We start from the raw sequence: 22,349 nt of genomic DNA, 5'->3' as shown, positions 1-22,349 counted from the left end.
AGTTACTTGAGTAAGAGTAAAAAAGTATTAAATGAAAAAACTACTCAAGTACTTAGTTACTAGTTACTTTCGATCTGATTGATACGAAGAAAAAACCCTGAATTTCATTAATATATATATATATATATATATATATATATATATATATATATATATATATATATATATATATATATATATATATATAATGTGTGTGTGTGTGTGTTTAATGGTTAAACAGTGTAAATTAATGGTGTGCTGGGCTAACCACAGCTCTTTTTAAAACATACTTTGTTCTTATATTTTTATAAGTATATGCATTCTTAAAAATACAGTCCAATTTTTAAATTTATGTATACACTGCAGACTGTTGTCTGTCCGGATGTGTATATAAATGCAGGATGTCACATTAGGCTATTTAATTTGTTTCGTTTTTAGCCTGATCTCATCAGTACCTATGGCAACGTTTTTGCAAACCACAAAATATGTACCAATACGTACATATTGCGACAGTTTCGAAGTGAAATGTCCACTGGGTGGCGCTAAAAGCTTATTTTTTTCCAGAACAGATTTGCGTGAATCTGACATGTTTTGTTACGGTGTGTTTTTAACGTACACCCACACTAAACCCTAAGCCTACCCGAAAGTGTTAACAAAAGCAAATGTGACAAAAATAAAATTGTGTCCATGTATTTTTAGCTTGTGTTTAGAACTCGTCTTTGAGCTCTTTTATCATGACTCGTTCTTCATGGGGTTCGTTCTCAAGCTTTTCGCATTGCAAATACAAACCTGTATCAGCTGAGCTATCGAGCAAGTCTGGTGAATCAGAAAAGCAGAACATGGAGCTGTGACGCAAAATTCAAAATGTTTTAGTTTACAAACCATAGACTAAAAAATGCAGTTTTTCTGCCTATAGTGTTCATTTCTGCTGGAAACTGCAGTGTGTATTGGTACGTATTTTGTGGTTTGCAAAAACATTGTCACAGATACATTTTGCCAATGAGGTTGCTCGTTTTGTGAGAAAAAAAAGATATGTAAATGTGCAGATGTGAATGTTTGTTTGTGGAGGTGTGTTCGGAGGATTCAAATGATTTGTCAATGCTTGCACAAGAGCGTATATGAGGAAATCACTCGGACAGTGTGTGAAGTATTACAATAAAGGAAAAGTGCCCATAGTTACCAAATTAACATTAATAGTGTTCAAATATAGGCATCATTGTTACACTTACCACTGCTTTCTCAGGTTGGAGCTGGAATTATTGTATGCTGAGATGTCAGTTCATACTGGTGCACACAGCATGCATTAAATTATGAAACTGTTCTTTTTGACATCTTGGACTGAAAACAGGCAGAACTTGAGGCCACGTACGGGTGATCTGCCGTAGCTCACACACATCTCCCTCTGCTTCGGCCATCATCTTCTGACTAAACGCGAGCTAATTTTATGCGGGTGATGCATATCCACCTCTCGCGAAGCAGCCTCTCCAACGTTTCGCGAGACTTGCGAACAAGTCATACTAATTTTAAAATATATAATTAATTATCACCATTGACAGTAGCGGAGGAACGCCACCGAATGTAACGAAGTAAAAGTACAGTTTTTTCACAAGAAATGTACTTGAGTAAAAGTAAAAGTACACATTTTTAAATATACTCTAAAAGTACAAGTTACCCAAAAAATGTACTCAAGTAAATGTAACGAAGTAAATGTAATTCGTTACTACCCACCTCTGGCGGAGTGGGACCCATTTTCAGCCCGGGAGTCCAAGACCGACACTCAAACCGATTTAAATTGAAATATAGAGCAATTAGCGGCGCTGTTATATCAGTCACACAGTAACTAAACACATACAGACATACAGAGAAAATTAAGGGAAAGAAAAATGAAGCAGCCGAGTCTGCCGGCCCAATTTATGAGCAGATAGAGCGGCCCACCGGGAATTCTCCCGATGGCCACTCCGCCCCTGCCCTTTACAATCGCTGGAGCTGTCAATCAAACAGCGCGAGTTTACCAGTGACTGAGTTCTGGACTCGCACCAAAACTCCCGTAATGATAACTCCCGTAAAACTCCCCTAATAATCAACAAATCTCTTATTTACATTGTGCTTGCACTGTTAGTTATGATGAAAGCATTAGTTAACCTTGAAAGCTGGAATTGTTAAAACGTGCTAAGTTTTCAAGAGAGTTCCACATGTAATACTAGCCATTTCATATGCAAAGATGTCAGCCAATCACATCAGTGGGCGTTGTCACTGAAGTCTCACAGCAGCCAATCACAGCAGTGGGAGTTTATACTGAAGTCTTACAGCAGCCAATCACACCAGTGGGCGTTTACACTGAAGTCTCACAGCAGCCAATCACAGCAGTGGGCGTTTACACTGAAGTCTCACAGTGGCCAATCACAACAGTGGGCGTTTACACTGAAGTCTCACAGTGGCCAATCACAGCAGTGGGTGTTTACACTGAAGTCTCTCAGCAGCCAATCACAGCAGTGGGCGTTTACACTGAAGTCTTACAGCAGATACGCCCCTTCAAACAGACGGTTCAACTCAGTGCAGCAAAAATGCGTAGTCCAATAAAGACTAGTCCAATAAGGCGCACCCCAGGAATCATTAATAAAAACAATGCAATTTGTGTTCATGACTTTTCTAGGGTGTGATCATGCACTCACCCGATACTCTGGATCATCAGCCTCTCCTCTTCAGGCCCCATCTGAACGATTAACAGGGATCGGATCTGCCCCAGACACTCCAGCAGCTCCATTGTGTCTTGCACAGACACCGCATTGATAGTGTAGGCCTTGGGCAAGGCTCGGATCAGCTCACCCAGTGCGTCATACTGCCGGTGCAGCAAACTGAACATGAGCCGCACCAGCTCCGGGTTCTGGATGAAAGACTCCTGAGCCCAGTGGATCATGGTGTGGGAGATCAACTCCTGCAGAGTACCTGCGGCACAAGAGCAGACGTTCATGTGATTACGACAGAGAAAACGACGCCACTAATATGAAGAGAAAAAACGAATCGTTTACTGGGTTTTTTATCTTCTTCAGGTTCAGGCTCGGCCTCCGGCTTCTTACGCAAGCTCTTAACTTTCTGCACCAGTCTCAAGAGACGCCCACGGAGAGAAGTGTCCACTGCCTCTTCCTGCTCCTCCTCTTCTATATGCACACCTATGACAGAGAAGACTCCCTATATTATGTTTGCGAAAAGTGAATTAAAGATGTATTCAATTCGAAAGCCACGTTTCTAGCATCTGCAAAACGGCATTCTTCCATCTAAAAAATATATCTAAATTACGACATTCTCTCAATGCAAAATGCAGAACAGTTAGTACATGCGTTCATGAGCTCAAGGCTGGATTATTGTAATGCTCTACTGGGTGGCTGCCCTGCTCGCTTAATAAACAAACTCCAGCTGGTCCAAAATGTAGCAGCTCGAGTTCTTACTAGAAGTATGATCATATTAGCCCGGTTCTGTCAACACTGCACTGGATCCCTGTTAAAGATGAACTATGTAGTATTTTTGCAGTAAAATATCCAAAAACCACTAGGCCGGTGTTATATATTTTGTTCAGTTGAGTACCTACAATATTCCAGATGTTTTCAACTATTTGTAAATTGTGAGAAAATTGCTATTTTAACTAAGGACCGGGACGAGTCAGCATAGTGTCTAGGGAAGTCGCCGGTCAATTGCGTCATATCTGCGCTACTCTTTGTTTCGGGTTTTATTTGGCAGGAGTGCTTTACTCTTAGCAGTGTGAACAAGTGAACACACAGAGTAACGTCATAACAATTTTAAACACACTTAAATGTATCTAATATGATAAACAGAGCTCCATTACTTCATAATCATAACTGGAAGAGCGGATCAGTGCAGGCACCCGGCGAATGTGTCCCGTCCCGTCATAATAAAAGTCCCGGTATTCGCGAGGCGGGTTTTTTGTTTAACAATCGCTCCAGCAGCCGTGCTCAGCTCCTAAACACTCGGTCCTGCTGTGCTTTACACTACAGTAACGTTAATAACCGCATCCATGAACGTGATTTCTGCCCGAGTCCTATTTTCCACCGGCTGTGAGGTGAAGACCACATCTCCCAAGATGCTGCGCTCAAACTTTGCATCATCAAACTACGCCTTTGTTTTTTTCAATAGGCGCCCTCTAGTGGACGGAAAGTTGCATAGTGCACCTTTAAACGTCGCATACATTTTCAAATCTTGCAAAGCACTAAATGGTTTAGCTCCCCAGTACTTGAGCAAGCTCTTAACACATTATACTCCATCACGTCTATTGCGGCCTCTAAACTCTGGCCAGTTGATAATATCTAGAATATCTAAATCAACTGCAGACGGTCGATCCTTTTCCTATTTAGCGCCTAAACTCTGGAGCAGTCTTCCTAGCATTGTTCGGGAAGCAGACACACTCTGTCAGTTTAAAACTAGAATAAAAACGCATCTCTTTAATATGGCATATATTCTATTATTCAAATTCTGTTGCATTATCTTTCTGTTAACACTGTGAAGCTACTTTGAAACAATTGGACTTGTAAAAAGCAGTGTATAAGCAAAGGTGATTTGATTTGATGTACCTAGTCTTGCTAAGGTTGAATAAAATGCATGTGGAAACAGGAATAAACATGGACGGTAATGAAACTGGTCGCCATATTAAACAGCGACAGTGTGTTCTTTGAAAATAATTAAACCAACCACAGTGAGCCAAAAGGTCATGGTGAAATGTCAGCAGGCCATTCCGGACATCCTCAGGAACGGGGCAGGTGTCTTCCTCCTCCTGGCAATTCTTAAAGTTCATCAACATGTTCACCTGAATATACAGAGTTTATACAATTATAGCTTTTTCCTACAAAAAAGTTTATATATTTATTTATATCCACACAGTGACAAGAAAAAGGTTGTGAACCCGTTGCAAAATCTGTGAAAATGTCGTAAGGGAACGACATACACACGCACAGTCTCACACATACACACACACTCACAGCCGTGGATCATTAGGGCACAACACGCACACGCGCACATCATCAGGAAACAACACACACACGCATCTGTGGATCATAAGGGAACGGCACACACTCAACACTTTCACTCACGGATCATTAGGGAACAACACACACACACACACACACACACACACACACACACACACACAGATAATCAGGGAACTACGCACAGGATTAAGAACCAAAAGGTTAATACACTTTTATAAATTCAGGGTTTTTTGGTCTTGTGGAATATATATAAACAAATTATGTAAAATATTCAACAGCACCAAATAAAAAAAATAACATGCATTTTGTAAAAATTATTCACAGATTCCGCAAGGGGTTCACACACTTTTTCTTGCCATTGTATACACACAGTCATGTCAAAAAAGACAGGACACCCTATTGAAACCCAAGGTTCTCCATATCAGGACATAATAATAAATCATCTGGTCCTTGAATAGCACTTCTGAGAGAACTTCGACTCGGCGCAGTAAAAAGTCCCGGCTGAAACATCCCCCCTCACATCTCCCCCTATTGACCGAAATGAGAGAGGGAGGGGGAGATGTGAGAAGGGATTTTTCAGCCGGGACTTTTTAGGCCGGAGACACACTGCAAGCGTGGTGTGAGCGTGGCGTTTCTGTTGCGTCTCAGCCGCGGGGCGGCCTTTGTGGCGTTTTCTCTCTCTTTGCACACCAGAAGCGTGTCTGACGTGGCGCTGCTGCTGCTATTGATGTACGGGGAAGCCCATACTTCATGTTAAATATAAATATATTGCCTACTGATAAAGCAAAGACAACGTCGGCAGTAGCCTATTGACCATACATATCTATGGTATTGACGGCAAAATAGGCTACAGAATGACAGGTTTAATATTTCAAAATCGATAATTATGTTTTTTTTTAAATTACAATTACGCCTATATCTGAATTTATGTTAACCTACAGACTTTCAAACATGAAAATGTCATTTATTAATATGTATTTGTGTCAAAATGACACATAAATATCTTTTCCTATTCTATTTTGCCTGGAATTGCTTCCAACGTCTCTTCTATTTGAAGCATGCATGCGTTTTCCGCGCGGCTCGCACGTATTACGCCGGCAGTGTGCAAGCTCTAACCGGTTAACATGGGAGCCGAAATAAAAACGGACACGCCACGCAGCCAAAACGCTCACGGCACGCTTGCAGTGTGTCCCCGGCCTTACTGCGCAGAGTCGAAGTACTCTCAGAAGTGCTATTCCGCCACACATTATAGTTCTCATTTTTAATCCGCTTAGAAAAGCGCCACATTTTATTTTATGTCACCATACTAGGTCGTTCAACTATTTGTGTAACTGTATTTAAATAGGGAAACCATGGAGGAGTTTGGTCACTTCTAACTTGATCTCTTGGTACCATAGTGAATGAACTGGGCTTAGTGGGCTAAGCTAAATGCTATCAGATCATCACCGCGCGTCAGAGTGATTAAGTGCACGCACTGAGAAGAGAGAGGTGTGTGTCAACTCGTCTTAGTTAAGGGAATAAAATAGTTTAATATGAAAAAGCGGTGAAGTATCCCTTTTAAATGTGTAAAATAAATAGGGTGTCCGTTCTTTCCATGGCCGTGTGTACAGCAGCTGCAGTACCTGTTCCTGTGGAGGCGAGCGAAACTCGCGGGTCTTACGGGCCGTTTCGGCAGCACTCATGGTGAAGGCCAGCATGAGCTCATTATATCGCTGCCTCTGATTGCTCTGCACCTGATTGACAAACCGGTCTGAGAAAGCGATGATGGCTTCCACTCTGTGACGCAGCTCACAGTCACAGAAATACTGCAGGAGAGTACACATCTAAAGACCAGGAAGACAAGTCAGCTTTATTTCTCCAGCGCTCTTCTCACACACACACACACACACACACACACGCACGCACGCACGCACACGCGCTTCAGAGCAGCTCTACACTAATGACAAGAAATTCATTTTGTTTTAGATGAAAAGCTAAAGTAAGTTTTTGATTGATTAATTTCTGTTGTAAAAACTGATTTCAAAATGTAAAAACGCATGCAAAAAAATATATTGCAGAAAATGAAAACAATAATGCAAATATTATTATTATAAGTGTTAATCAAAAAAATAAAAGTGCATTAAAAAAAAATCTTAAATGTCTTTCGGTCATAATTTAGACTTCTTAAAATCTAATTTCATCTTTTTATCTTATAATTAGGACTTTTAAACATAATTTTGACTTTAAATACAAAATATAAACATTTTATCTCAGAATTTTTAAAGTCCTAATTTCAACTGTTCATCTCACAATGGCTTGGCATGTCATGATTTTGACTTTATCTTATAATTATGAATTTTAAAGTCATAATTTCCATTTAGTAAATCATAATTTGTTTTTCATGTGGCGGGAAAGGGCTTACATTCAATTATGACTTTTAAAATCACATTTTTGTCTTCTTATCTCACAATTATGACTTAAAATCACATTTTTGTCTTCTTATCTCACAATTATGACTTAAAATCACATTTTTGTCTTTTTATCTAATAATGAGGACATTTAAAATCAAATTTGTCTTTTTATCTCACAATTATGACTTATAAAACCATATTTTTGTCTTCTCACAATTATGACTTAAAATCACATTTTTGTCTTTTTATCTAATAATGAATACATTTAAAATCATATTTGTTTTTTTTTTCATCTCACAATTATGACTTAAAATAAAATTGTTGTCTTTTTATCTAATAATAAGGACATTTAAATCCTATTTGTCTTATTATCTCACAATTATGACTTTTAAAATCATTTTTTTGTCTCTTTGTCTAATAATGAGGACATTTAAAATGATATTTTCAACATTAATTATGACTTTATAATTGAAATGAGCTGATCGGAAATAAAGTTGAATATTTTGACAAAAAGCGAGAGCTACTTCACCTGAAGTTTAACGGACTCGGGAAGCTTCATGTGCAGCAGTCCCTCTCCCACATCCTCCTCCTCCGTCACTTCTGCCTCAACCACACTCCTTTCTTTCTCAGCATCTGTCGTTTTCTCTCTGTCTGTTTTTTCCGCAGCATGTTCGTCCTCCTTCCCTTGTTTTCCCGCTTGCTCTAAATATTCCTCTTCCTCCTCAGGTTCAAGCTCATCCTCAAGATCTTCTTCCTCTTCTTCTTCTTCTTCCTCTCCCATTCCTTCATCCTCATTTTCCCCCTCTACTCGTTCTTCTTTCTCTTTCACCTCCATCCCTTCCTCTTTGCTGACCAGCTGTTGCTCGGCATCTCTAATGTAGGCTGGCTCGGGTTCTTCCGCATGGCTCTCTCCATCACTGAAGACGGATGGTTCGATCAGCTTTAGGATGTGTTTGACGTCGTCGTCATCAAACACGCCCATTATGAGCAGGGTGCTGATGAGCTTCAGGATGGGCACAAAATGGAACTCAACGCTGCCCCCTACAGGATCCCTCATGGCCTGCCCGCCGTCCTGCACGGCTTCAGTTAGCATGCTGAGGGCATGATCCTTCAGCATCTGAAGTACAGAAATAAAAAAAGGTACAGAGTAATAAAAATGTGGGATGTCCCGATCAGGTTTTTTTGCCCTCGAGTCTGAGTCATTTGATTTTGAGGATCTACCGATACCGAGTCCCGATCCGATACTTCTATAATATATTAAAATAAAATAAAAAAGAGCAAAAAACAGATCCTGGATGTTCCTTATTTTAAACTTCAGCAACTCTGTTAACAAATAAAGCACTTCCATAAACATAAGAAATCCAGGGTTCTCTACAAAGGCGAATGGCAGGTCACTCATCGCGATCGTTTCTGCGATCTTGGCTGTGAGGTCCTACGCCGTCGCTGTGTTTGTTTTTGACGTGCCGTTTCAGGTTTGTTGTGTTAAATGTAGCCTTTTCCTTTCCACATCTTGCAATCCCAAGTTTACATATCTCACAGTTTGCTACTGCATTTGCAATGTTGTTGTCATCAACTTTATAATACCTCCAGACCACAGACATACTCGCACTTTTCGCTTCAAGCTGCTTCGGTGTTCTTCTTTGTCGGCATTTAACCAATAGCGTTCTCTGCAACAAACTCATGTCATGCCATTATTAAAAAATAATGAGAATACACATATATCCGAGTCCTGATCGGGAGGTAATGTCCGATTCCGATCGAGTCTGAAACCACGTGATCGGGCCCAATCTGGACATCCCTAATAAAAATTAACATTTTGTGGCAGTCTTCAAAAACAATCAGATCCTATGATAGTTTTTATGGTTTCAATTTATTTTGTATGGTCTCTTTAAAGGGGCCATGAACTGCATTGTTTTATATTTGCGTTGCATTTTTTTCAACCCAGATTTTAGCCTCTGATTTGAACGCTCTGTTTGAAGGGGCGTGTCTGCTGTGATTGGCTGCTGAGAGACTTCAGTGTAAATGCCCACTGCTGTGATTGGTCACTTTCAGAAGTTGTAGCGATGCTTTCTTTTCCCAGGAAAAAATGTGAAACACATAAATGGTCTCAGTTTAGATTTAAAAAAAATATATATAATAATTTAAGTAGATTTTACACACTAATAGCAATATCGTATCGCATATCGTATTATTTAACAATGTATTGCATATCGCATTTTTCTTTAATTTCGCACAGCCCTAGTGACGATTATTCGAAATCAATTGAGAGAACGGGTTAGTTCACCCAAAAATGAAAATTCTCTCATTAATTACTTAGCCTAATGCTGTTCGACACCCGTCAGACACAGATGAAGATATTAGTGTTGAAATCCGATGGCTCAGAAAGGCCTTCATTGACACCAATGTCATTTCCTCTCTCAAGACCCATAAAGGCACTAAAGACGTCGTTACAAAGCCCATCTCACTACAGCGGCTCGACAATCATTTTATGAAGCCCCTAGAATAGTTTTTGTGCGCAAAAAAAACCTAAATAACCACTTAGATAGTGATGAGCTGAATTCAAAATAAAATTTTAAAGGGTTATGAATCAGTGAATCGAGTCATGATTCGGATCACCAAAGCCACTTGATTTCAGCAGTTTGACACGCGATCCGAATCATGAATCAATGCGCTGATTCATAACCGTTCAGACCGTTGTTTTGAAATCGGCCCATCACTATATAAGTCGTCATTTACTTTTTTTGCGCACAAAAACTATTCTGGTCTCTTCATAAAACGATTGTAGAGCCGCTGTAGTGAGATGGGCTTTGTAACGACGTCTTTAGTGCCTTTATGGGTCTTGAGAGAGGAAATGACATTGGTGTCAATGAAGGCCTTTCTGAGCCATCGTTTCCATGAGAGAATTTCCATTTTTGGGTGAACTAACCCTTTAAAATACGATAAATCGTGCAGCCTACCTGTAGAGGTAAGATGGGGCTGAGGGTGTAGAGGTCTGCATTAGTGCCCACAAACCCTGTGGGGGCGAAGTGAAGTTTGGGGCGCAGACAGGTGGTGAGCCCGACTCCCGGGAGCGCATGGGCCTTCTCAGCGTCCGAATAAAGGGTGATGCTCCGCGTCTCGTCCGTCATGGGCACAATGAACTCCTTATTGGTCATGAGACGGTTTCGCTTGGCAGACTCGAGGTGCATGGAGATGAGCAGGTCGTAGTATCCGCTGCGGATAGGGCCGGGTAGGTATGTGTTCTCGATGGCGTAAAAGAGCTGCGATTCATCCACGTGGCTGCAGAGGGCGTGTGCCACGCGGTTGTTGCCCAGAGCGCAGACAGAACCATAAAGTTTCAGAGTGTGGTAATGAAACTTCATCAGGTCGGTGCGCTCCGACAGTTCCAGGATGTCAATGCATCTGGAAAAGAAATTAATTCAAATTCAGCCGCTTGTTTAATCAATAGGGGTGTGACAAACACACACGAGATGAGATTTCTGCACAGTAATCTTCGCACTGCAAAAAATGCTTTTCTTCCTTAGTATTTTTGTCTTGTTTCTAATCAAAATATATAAAAATTCTTACATTAAGAAACGTCTCTGGTTACTCAACGTAACCTTAGTTCCCTGAGAGGAGGGAACGAGACATTACGTATGGGAAACCCTTTTCCTCGAAATGCTGAAGCCTGATTGAATCACTCTATTGCTTTGCAATAGCCAATGGCGTCCTGGCAATCGCCTGATTGGCTGGCCCAGCCACTATAAAAGCGATGTCAGGCGCCAAAAAACCTCAGAATCTTTCGACTGAACGAGAGCTATTGAGGCAATGAGGAGGCGTTTCACACGGCAGTTTACGTAATGTCTCGTTCCCTCCTCTCAGGGAACTAAGGTTACGTTGAGTAACCAGAGACGTTCCCTTATCGAGTCGGTTCCTCGACATTACGTATGGGGAACGTATAAAACCCCGCCGTGTGAAAAGAAAATAGAGTCGGCCCGGTACAACAGAGCCAATGGCGCTTTCGGCTGTAACCACTGGTATCAGCGCGTTCGCCCCTCCCCCTTCAGGTCAGGTATCGGACCTGGTTGAAAACCCTGGCAGAGAGCCAACTCTGCGTTGACACTGTCAGCGTCTCCCTTGTATACAGTCGAACTACGTTGGACTAGTGAATTACAGGGGGTGAATAAGGCAACAAGATGTTGGTGCTCGAATATATAGCCGGCGTGGATAAGCGGGCATAGATAATGGGGATAACACTGAAAATGTGGTTATGACTTAAAGGCGCTATAGAGTTAACTTGACTCTGTATTGTCCCGTGCTGCTTAGACGACCTAGTTGAAACCACGTCTGAAACACGCGCTGGGTTGGGGCGTGTCTTCAGGTGACCCAGTCGTCCAATGGCTGTTCAGCCTTCTCCTCCTGCACTGACAGAACGTGTGGTGCAAACGAGGGAATATCTAAGTTATAAAATTTCGCAAAAGTGTTGTGAGATGACCAGCCTGCCGCAAGGCAAATGTCTTGAATAGACATACCTTTAGCCCAGGCCCATGAAGATGCCAGACTCCTAGTAGAGTGGGCACGCACTCCTATCGGGCAGTCAAGTCCCTGGGAATGATAAGCTAGGCGCACAGCCTCCACAATCCAGTGCGACAGTCTCTGCTTCGACAGCGGGCCACCTTTCCTGGCGCCAGCGTAGCAGACGAAGAGCTGTTCTGAACTTCGAATCTGACTAGTTCTGTCTACATAAGCACGCAGCGCACGCACGGGGCACAAGGCGCACTTCTGTGACGCTGAATCTGAGGTTGGCTCTGTGGAACAAAAAGCTTGTATCGTGACAACCTGGGCCCTGAACGGGGTTGAGAGCACTTTAGGCGTGTAGCCGTGTCTGGGCGTGAGTCTGACCATACAATCGTCTGGACCAAACTGCATACAAGCATTACTAACTGAGAGGGCATGTAGATCACCTACCCGCTTCCCACACGCCAGCGCGAGCAGCAGCGCCGTCTTAAATGAGAGCACTTTCAGTTCGATAGACTCAGCTGGTTCGAACGGTGTGTCAGATAGCGCTCTGAGCACTAAGGCTAGGTCCCATACTGGCATTTGGCGAGGGCGAGGGGGATTCAGTCGCCTCGCTCCCCGAAGAAAGCTCGTTATTAAGGGGTGTTTACCCACTGAACGGCCATCCAGTATACTATGAGAGGCTGCGATAGCGGCCACATAGACCTTCAACGTAGAGGGAGAGCTGCCATTATCCAGACGTTCCTGTAGGAAGGTTAAAACTACGGGAATAGCACAAACCACAGGGTCTTCATTTTTGCTATCACACCAGTGCGCAAACACTCCCCATTTCAGTGCGTATAAGCGCCTCGTTGACGGTGCTCTGGACTCTGCTAGCGTGAGCCAGACTCGGTGTGAAGCATCCAACTGGTTCACTCCACACTGATTTTCCACACGTGTAGGTCCCACAATTCCGGCCTGGGGTGCCATATGGAGCCCCTCGCCTGGGACAACAGATCCCTCCTCAGTGGAATTCGCCACGGAGGAGTTGACGACATGTTCATCAGCTCCGGGAACCACGGTTGGTTGGGCCACTTTGGCGCTACCAAAAGCAGAGCGTCCCTCTCCTCCCTGATCTTTTGCAGCACTAGCGGCATTATTTTGACTGGGGGGAACGCGTATTTCCGACCCGTGGGCCAACGGCTCGACAGCGCGTCCCCTTTCAGGGGAGCGGTCGTCAGCGAGAAGTATAGAGGGCAGTGAGTGTTCTCTTCCGACGCAAAGAGGTCTATTTCCGCTTCGCCAAAGATGCTCCAGACCATCTTTACTGTTTGGGGATGCAGTCTCCACTCCCCATGAACAATGCCCTCCCTGGACAGCATGTCGGCTCCGCGGTTCAAGCTGCCCGGTATATGTACTGCCCGGATCGAGAGAAGTGCCCGATCCGTCCACAACAGCAGGCGTCTCGCCAAGCCGTGTAGGGCGCGGGAGCGCATTCCTCCCTGGCGATTGATATACGCGATCACCGCCGTGTTGTCTGTTCTGATCAGAACATGACGGTCCTTCAGAAACGGAAGAAAAACCTGCAGCGCCAGACGAACAGCCTCCATCTCCAAGCAGTTTATATGCCAGCGCTTTTGGTCTCCCGTCCACGTACCGAACGCTGGTCTGCCATCGCAGAGGGCTCCCCAGCCTGACAGCGATGCGTCTGTGGTCACCACTATCCTCCTGACCACCCTGCCCATAGCAGCACCCTGTTCGAACATAGCTGTGCCGAACCAGGGCGTCAAGGTCTCGAGACATGCTCGCGTTATGACAAGGCGTTCTGTCCCTGCCCTCCACGCGTGTGATGGGGCTCTGTTCTGTAGCCAGAGCTGCAGCGGTCTCATATGCAGTAAGCCCAGCCGACAGACGGAGGCTGCAGCCGCCATTAGACCCAGTAGTCTCTGGAACGTTTTTAAAGTGACTGCCCTGTCTCGCACAAACGAGGCCAGTGTATTGTGAATGGACTGGATTCTCTGTGTCGATAAGCGCGCGATCATCGTGCGCGAGTCCAAAACCATACCCAGAAAGGTAATGGATTGGCAGGGCTGAAGCGTGCTCTTCTGCATGTTCACAGACAAACCTAGGCGCGCTAAATGAGCGAGGAGCATCTGTTTGTGTTCCTCGAGCACACTTTTCGATTGAGCAAGGATCAGCCAGTCGTCGAGATAGTTTAGCACGCGCATTCCACTGAGTCTCAGGGGAGAAAGCGCCGCATTCATGCACATCGTAAATGTACGGGGGGCCAGCGCTAGGCCGAAGGGTAACACTTTGAACTGGAATGCAACACCTTCGAACGCAAATCGCAGAAAACGCCTGTGATGAGGGGCTACCTGGATGTGAAAATAAGCGTCTTTCAGATCCACCGCAATGAAATGATCCCCGGGCTGAATGTGCGCCAGGATTTGCTTCACTGTAATCATTTTGAACGATCGTTTCGCGAGCGCTTTGTTCAGCGGTCTTAGATCTAAAATGGGGCGCATGCCCCCGTCCTTTTTCGGAACAAGGAAGTAGCGGCTGTACAGCCCGCACTCCCTCTGTTCCTCGGGTACCATCTCTATCGCTTGCTTCGCTATGAGGGAGGAGATTTCTGCCCGTAACAGTGGGGCGCTCTCTTCCGACACTTCTGTCATAATCACACCGTTGAAGCGGGGTGGTCTGCGAGCGAACTGTAGCGTGTAGCCGCGCTTTACAGTGTTGATCACCCACTCTGACGCCGCCGGTAGCTGTGCCCACGCGCTTAGGTGGTTCGACAATAGTGACGGCGGTGTTCGCTGCGGCGAGGGCGTCGTGCCAGTCGCCGGCAGAGCATCGCTGCTTACAATGACGGCAGGTGATGTGTCTGTGGTCTGACCCACGGAGACATTTAAAAACTCGGGTTGCGCCGAGCTTCCGCTCCGCCAAACATCTCCCGAGGGAGAGGTTTCGCTTATGTCGCGGACAGTAGTTAATGGAGGAAAAGAGCTCTTTTGGTGAGTCATGTAACGTTTTATTGCAACACAGTACATTGTATTTGACACAACATTTGAATGCACATTGGGATTCTTTGTTGGCTGCTGAAAGAACTCTGAGCGGGAACGCGCTCTTTTGGCCGCCGGTCCGCTGTCGTGCGCGGGCCGCGCTCTTTTCCTCCTCACAGGAACATCAGGAGCGCTGCTCCTTTTTCTCCGCCTGCCGACCCTGATGATGAGGGGCCGACTTCGCCCCGAAACGGGGTTTCCTGAACTGCCTCTGACGGAGTGGCGGTTCCGGCTCGCGGCGCGGATTCCCGCCCTGGACAGGCGCGCGCCCAGCGTAACCTGCCTGACGTTGAGCCGATGACGATCTGGACCTCGCTCTGGGAAGCGCATTCGATCGTTTGGGGAGAAGATGCGGCAGCATCTTAGATTGCTTCAATGCCTCCGTGTACTTCTCTGAAAACGCCTCCAGTGCGACGCCAAAGAGGCCCTGCGGGCTTACCGGCGCGTCGAGGAGTTGCTTCTTCTCCGCGTCCCGCATCTCCGTGAGTGTCAGCCACAGATGTCGATGCAGGACAACGAGGCTGCCCATGTTGCGGCCGATTCCCTGGGCCACCTTCTTAGAAGCGGCCAATCCGAGGTCCGCTGCTATGCGCAGCTTACGGACTGATTCTGGGTCCGGGCCTTCCTCGTCCAGGGACCGCAGGAGTCGCGTTTGGAAGACCTGCAGGATTGCCATCGTGTGGAGGGCAGATGCTGCATGTCCTGCTGAAATATATGCCTTTTCAGCGATGTGAGCAGTGGCTCGGCATGGCTTAGAAGGCAGTGAGGCGGCTTTCCAACCGCGGGACGGGCATAAGTGAGCCGCGACGGCGTCCTCGACGGGAGGCGGTCTGGCGTATCCTTTTTTCTCCGCCCCTTCCACTGTCGTGAGCAGTTGAGTCCCTTGAGCATGGGCCCGAGCTGAGTGAGGGGAGCGCCATGAACGAGTGAGCTCCTCGTGGAGCTCGGGAAAGAAGGGGGCGGGCCTCTGCGCGACGTCCGCCTGGTGGCTAGCGCCGAGGAAGGACCCGTCCATCCAGCGTTTGGACGGCTGTTCAGGTGCCGCCCAGTCCAGCTCCATAACCGCCACTGCCTCTGAAAGAATATTCATCAGTTCCGTATCCAGAGAGGTTGAGGTACAGCCAGCCTCTGAAGGAACTTCCGACCAGGCACCCGGATCGGAAGCACTCGTGGACATGGCGTCGTCCTCTCCGTATCCGAATGAGACCATTTCCCGCGCTTCGGCCGGAGGGCGGGAACTATCCTCAACATAGGTGAGTGGGGGTTCTGACACGCGAGGGCAACGTGGGGGATGGGCCGACGTCAAACCCCCCGCAGAGCCCCTTGAAGGGGTTACCTGCGATCTGCCGGCCCGCGGCTCGACGGCGGCGGGCTGAGGAGATGCAGGAGGCAGCGGGTCGTCGCCGCGAACGACGGCTAGCCGCGCACGAAGGATCCTGATTGGCAATTCCTCACAGGCTCGGCAATCTGATCCTTCCAATGCCGCCTCAGCATGGGCTAGGCCCAGACACAGCACACAATCCTCGTGTGCGTCCGGAAAATCGACGGGCCCGCCACACTCGCGACAAAGAGACATCTTGAAGTTAGTAATCCGCCGGAACGCAAGAGGGGATTCGCAATCCGCGTGGTCCACTCTCGTAGCGTAAATCAACGACGAAACCAGGCTCCAGGTGAAGAAGAAAGATTCTGAGGTTTTTTGGCGCCTGACATCGCTTTTATAGTGGCTGGGCCAGCCAATCAGGCGATTGCCAGGACGCCATTGGCTATTGCAAAGCAATAGAGTGATTCAATCAGGCTTCAGCATTTCGAGGAAAAGGGTTTCCCATACGTAATGTCGAGGAACCGACTCGATAAGGGAACATTTACTAGACAAGTAAAAATTATTGTCTTGTTTTGGGAAAAATAACTGAAAATTAAGAGTTTTGCTTATAATAAGATAAATAATCTGCCAATGGGGTGAGAAAAATAATCTTGTTTTCTGTTTGAAATAAGATTATTTTCTCACCCCATTGGCAGATTATTTATCTTATTTTAAGCAAAAACTCTCTTCATTTTGAGTTTTTTTTTTTCCAAAAACAAGACAATTACTTTTGTTTGTCTAGTAAATATTTATTGTTTTAAGAATTTTTAGATGTTTGGACTAGAAATAGGACACAAATACTAAGTAAGAAAAGCCTTTTTTGCAGTACAATGGCAAAATTTATTACTGAAAAAAATTGTCTATTACTCATCTCGTAATTTCAGTTCTACTTTCTTATTGAAAGACAACAATACTCAAGCACTGTGAAAGGTTTTGCCACAATCTCTCAACCAACTGGCTCCTGTATGATTGTCTCTTCCGACCTTACGGTACATGAATTATGAGCTTCCTGAACTTCTGACTGACTCCTAATTTAATTCCTTTCCACAAATCTAACATAGAAAAACAGTATAAATAACAGTTTTTTCTTAGTCTTATTAAAGGGATAGTTCAGCCAAAAATGAGCCTGTGATGTTTATCTGCTGACCCCCAGGGCGTCCGAGATGTAGGTGTGTTTGTTTCTTCAGGAGAACACAAATGAAGATTTTTAACTCAACCGTTGCTCGTATAAAGCATGTCAATGGGGTATATTTCTACGAGAGTAAAAAACACACAGACATACGAATCCATATTAAACCCTGTGGCTCGTGACGACACACTGATGTCTTAAGACACGAAACGATCGCTTTCTGCGAGAAACACAAAAGTATTTTGATAGTACTGGTACATTGTGCAACACTACCCCAGATAGTCATGCAGTGTGAAAAGAGCAGTTACCCGAGGAGTTTGAAAATCGTACAGTCTAAACGCGGCAGACGTGTAACGAAAAAAGCAAAGCGAATATTTTGCATGCAAATATTTGTCAAAATCTCACACATCAGCCGCGACACAAATTTGCTCCAACATTCCAAAACATTTGCAGCGACAGCTGAGAAAAAACGGACACTTCATCATTAACACACACTTCAGGAATCAATCGATCCGGAGCAGCTGTTTTTTCAGTCACAATGTAAACATTTAAGTCCCACAGACGTACTGATGGCAACACATTCACTTTCCATAGTCGCGGACACAAAGTTTAGAAAAATAAATAAATAATTATTAAAAAAAAGGTTAAGTTATTGCTGTCTGTAGCATACAGTGGGCAAACACAGCTGCAGATGAACAGATTTAACTAGACCTACAGTTGTAATTTCATGAGAAATGCCACACCCGGCAAAGGGTAATAGATTAAATCGCTCGTGACATCAACTGGACACCTTTGTTTCCTTGTATGTGATTGGTTGAAGCTGTTTCTGTTGCCGCTAGAGTAAAAAAAAAAAATCGACATCGAAACTAAAAACATAAATGGCTTTTTTTCGCCCCAGCACATTCGGTTCGGTGTGGAAGCGGTCATTACAGAAACAGCTGATCAAAAAATAAAACCATTATTCGTTTACAATTTGAACGACTGTTATCCAACTGAAATAAATGTTTTTTATTTCTATTTTTAACAAAAAGCTAAACGACTGTGGATGATGTAATGTAAACGCAGCGGGGGCATATTCTATGCTAACTTCACCCTCACGCTCCGTCATTCTTTTATTTTCAATGGATCAAGGAATGTTTTTCTAATTTCTAATGAAATAAGCAATATTTCCACACTAATACAATATAATACCTGTTTTCTTCAGGGATGTGCAGAGCCATCATAATGAGAGGTTCCATGCACTGCACCTTCCAGCCCTGCCTCTCACTCACACGGCCAGTTTCAGGTTCCAGGAAGTGATTAGGCATCCTACTCCATATGACAGGTGTCAACATTTGGGCATCTAGCCTGGGAGGACACTGTGGGACCGGGTTCTTGTGGTCGCTCCGGAACATGGCCGCTGAGATTGGCATTATGTTCTGGATAAAAGTTTGGGTAAAGAACAATATGAATAACGAACACTTTATGCCGATGTTTGTACAACAAAAAAGGCAACTTTAGCACTGACCTTTAGTTTGCCGAGTTCCACCTGTAACATGTTCTGACTTGATGGCAAACAAAACACAGCAGGGAAGAGCTTAGTGTTGGGTTCCACCTGAAACACAGGCAAACAGCTTAAAGGTTTAATCAGTGGCGTAACTTTGTTTTAAAAAGTGGGTGGGACATAAATTGCGTATCATATGCACACGAAAAACTGCGTATATGCACGCCAAAGCTCATTTTGACGTAAAAGGGCGCTCATACATCAAAATGAGCTTTGGCGTGCATATGGTAGGCAGTTATCCACGTGCATATGATAAGCACAATATGGCGTGTTAAGAGGGGTTGCATTGCTGATACAGTGTTATATCAGATGTAAAATATGTACAATAACAATTGCAGAAAAATTTGTATTAAGATGCCGGAAATCAGTTAAATAGTTCCATTTATTGATATAGATCTTGTTTAATAATTGTATCTAAACACAATATAACGTTGTGCCAAGAATTTTCACGTGAATAAAGGCATATAGATTTGCACACTTTGCTTATCATCCCTGGGCTAGTCTGTTAAACTTGTCAGAAGTTCTCGTTTCTAATCTGCCCTCGTGGTCTATTTTTTCTCTCAACAAAACCGAATATCATCAGTACATCAAGAGCGGGGGCAGTTTTTGTGCATTTTGTTTCGTGATCTGACCGGAACAAATAGAAAGTCTCTGCAACGGCGATAAGCGTTAGATTACAGCCCTCGTCTGTGTGAAGACTGCACGAGCCGCGAGAGAAATCTGCAGCACTGATAACAGCGGCAACGAGCGCCAGATCGCCTCTTATTTAACAAACGAACAAAATGATACTCTTCTAGTTAACCAGAGATGTTTTGTTTGTATTAGTTAGGTTCATCCGTGAAGCAAGATTATAAAAAAAGTGGTGGGGACATGTCCCACCTGTCCCACCCGTATATTACGCCTATGGATTTAATACACCTAAAAATAAAATTCCTCTCTCTCATGTCGTTACAAACCCTCAAGGGCTTCATTCATCTTCAGAACACAAATTAAGATATTTTTGATGAAATCCTGAGACCCCTCCATAGGCAGCAACGTCATTGCAACTTTCAAGCTCAAGAGGAAGTAAAGACATCGCTAAAAAAAGTCATGTGACTCCAGTGGTTCAGCCTTAATGTCATGAAGAGATGAGAATACTTTAGTGCACAAAAAAACCACACAAATAACAACTTTATTCATCAATCTCTTCTCGTCCGTGTCAGTCTCTTACGCTGTTGACATTGTAAACACAGTGCAGAGCTTCCGGGTTCTACGTCAGAACGCCGGCTCACCATTGGCTTACACTTATCACATGGCAGAGCTTTCAATAATGAGCCAGCGTTCTGACCAATGTTCCTTCCATTCGACACGGTACCTGTGCAGTATTCACTGCTCCCTACTCCCTGAGCACAGAATATCAGGTGCAGTATCCGGAGCCGGTCCCTAGTGGCCAGTCGGAGAATTGCAGTCGATGAAGTCACGTCCAGCTTCACTTACTTACTATAGAAGAGAGTAAAGGTGCGTCGTCCATATTTTTTACAGGCTATGGTTCTGACGTAGAACCCGGAAGGTCTGCACCATTTACACTACGTCAACAGCGTAAGAGGCTGACACTGAAGAGAAGAAATGGCTGAATGAATTTGTTTGTTTTTGCACACTAAAGTATTCTCAACTCTTCATAACATTAAGGTTGAACCACTGGTGTCACATGGACTATTTTAACAATGTCTTTCCTTCATTTCTGGAACTTGAAATTTGCAATGTTTGATTTTACCAAAAATATCTTAATTTGTGTTCTGAAGATGAACAAAGGTCTTACTGGTTTGGAACGACATAAGGAATTAGAAATTATGACAGAATTTACATTTTTGGTTGAATGTCACATTAAATTGACTTAAATTATAGTGATATTTAGGAAATTAGGATGTCAAATCTTAATTTATCTAGTTCCCTGTGTATGTTTCAGGTACAGGAAATAAGTGAAACCTAATGGTCACTTTGGGCTCACCTGGTGATTTTTTCTCACCTGGTAGAAAGCGTTAATCTCTTTCCCATTGGCTGTAAAGGTCATCAGTCCCGTGTCCAGGTCCACCAAGCAGCCAATCACAAAGTCCTCCTGACTGATGCGTGTTTGCTGCGAGCTGCTGAACTCTCCTGCCCACACCATGTAGCAGTTGCTGCGTTTTACACTGAGGAAAGCAGAAAAGAGACGTTGTGCTGAAACTTGGGCGATTCTATAATTGTACATTTGGCGTATCTTTTTTTTTTGTTGCTTTTTTCAAATGGTTATATTTTAAATCATTTGAATAATTTGTTACTCATTGGCATGGAACACGAGATGTTAAAGGCCATAACAATATATTTTCTGTAAAAAAAAAAAATTATTGTATAGATGGAAATCATGATTTCTTGTTTTATTCCATCATTTAATCAAAATATTTTATTTTTATTTTAGTTTGGTAATATTTAATCTTTTTTATTTATTTAGAAAAGCCCTAAATAGTAATTTTCCTAATTCTACAACATTAAAATGTTTCAAAATAACTTTTATCTTATAAATATGTGTCCGTCAACTCTGTTACCGTGCTATACTTTGCCTTCAAATTGGTAGTATTATCTCCCACGACTATGTAAGATACAGGAAATGATGTCACTTCCCCTCACTGATAAGATCTGAAGCACTGAACGGTGTGTGTGTGTGTCCTCGCTCTGAAAAAATATTTTAATCTAAAAAGTTCTTACACCAAGAGCTATTTTGTAAAACGTTAACATTTTTACCACAATATCAAAAGGAAAACTTATCAGGAATTTATCACTGATTACCTGTTGAAAAGTCTTTTACCGGTGATTTCATTAGTGCCATGTGCTCTTAGCATTCAGCAGAGTTACCTTCAAAAATCTAACAATGTTGACAGTATGTAACAGAATTGTCAGTAACAGAGTTGACAAATGATCCTAGAAATCTTTTTTTTTTTTTTTTTCTCGTTAAAAGTGAAACATTGAATATGTTTTCAATAAAAAAACCTCCAGTATGACTTAGGAGGAATATCAGGATACAAAAAGGCTAAAGTTAAAGGGTTAGTTCACCCAAAAATTTAAATCTTGTCATTAATTCCTCACCCAAATGTGGTTGGCCAGCCGTCAGACCTCCGCTCATCTTCACACACAGATGAAGATATTAGTGTTGAAATCCGATGGCTCAGAAAGGCCTTCATTGACACCAATGTCATTTCCTCTCTCAAGACCCATAAAGGCACTAAAGACGTCGTTACAAAGCCCATCTCACTACAGCGGCTCTACAATCATTGATGAAGAGGCCAGAATAGAGTTAGTGCGCAAAAAACGAAATAACGACTTATATAGTGATGGTCGCTTTCAAAACACCGCTTCCTGAGGCTTTGAATCATTATGAATCAGTGTATCGTACACTGTAC

At 43.8% G+C, this 22,349-nt stretch overlaps 1 protein-coding gene across 3 annotated transcripts in view; it reads right to left on the bottom strand.

Moving 5' to 3' along the window:
* Positions 1-22,349, bottom strand: part of ryr1a (ryanodine receptor 1a (skeletal)) — a 174,182-nt gene that overhangs the window by 96,582 nt on the left and 55,251 nt on the right. For all 3 annotated transcript variants that reach the window (XM_067432724.1, XM_067432722.1, XM_067432723.1), the window contains 9 exons: positions 20,942-21,104; positions 18,901-18,987; positions 18,585-18,811; positions 10,324-10,768; positions 7,896-8,483; positions 6,599-6,799; positions 4,681-4,795; positions 3,009-3,149; positions 2,652-2,925 (listed from right to left, as the gene is read on the bottom strand). In XM_067432724.1, coding sequence (XP_067288825.1) covers positions 2,652-2,925; positions 3,009-3,149; positions 4,681-4,795; positions 6,599-6,799; positions 7,896-8,483; positions 10,324-10,768; positions 18,585-18,811; positions 18,901-18,987; positions 20,942-21,104 — 2,241 coding nt within the window. The remainder of the gene's footprint in view (positions 1-2,651; positions 2,926-3,008; positions 3,150-4,680; positions 4,796-6,598; positions 6,800-7,895; positions 8,484-10,323; positions 10,769-18,584; positions 18,812-18,900; positions 18,988-20,941; positions 21,105-22,349) is intronic.

This window comes from Pseudorasbora parva, chromosome 23, assembly GCF_024679245.1.
Source record: "Pseudorasbora parva isolate DD20220531a chromosome 23, ASM2467924v1, whole genome shotgun sequence".
Lineage (NCBI taxonomy): Eukaryota > Metazoa > Chordata > Actinopteri > Cypriniformes > Gobionidae > Pseudorasbora > Pseudorasbora parva.
Note: the sequence above shows the minus strand (reverse complement) of the source record. Positions and strands in the feature narration are given on the sequence as shown.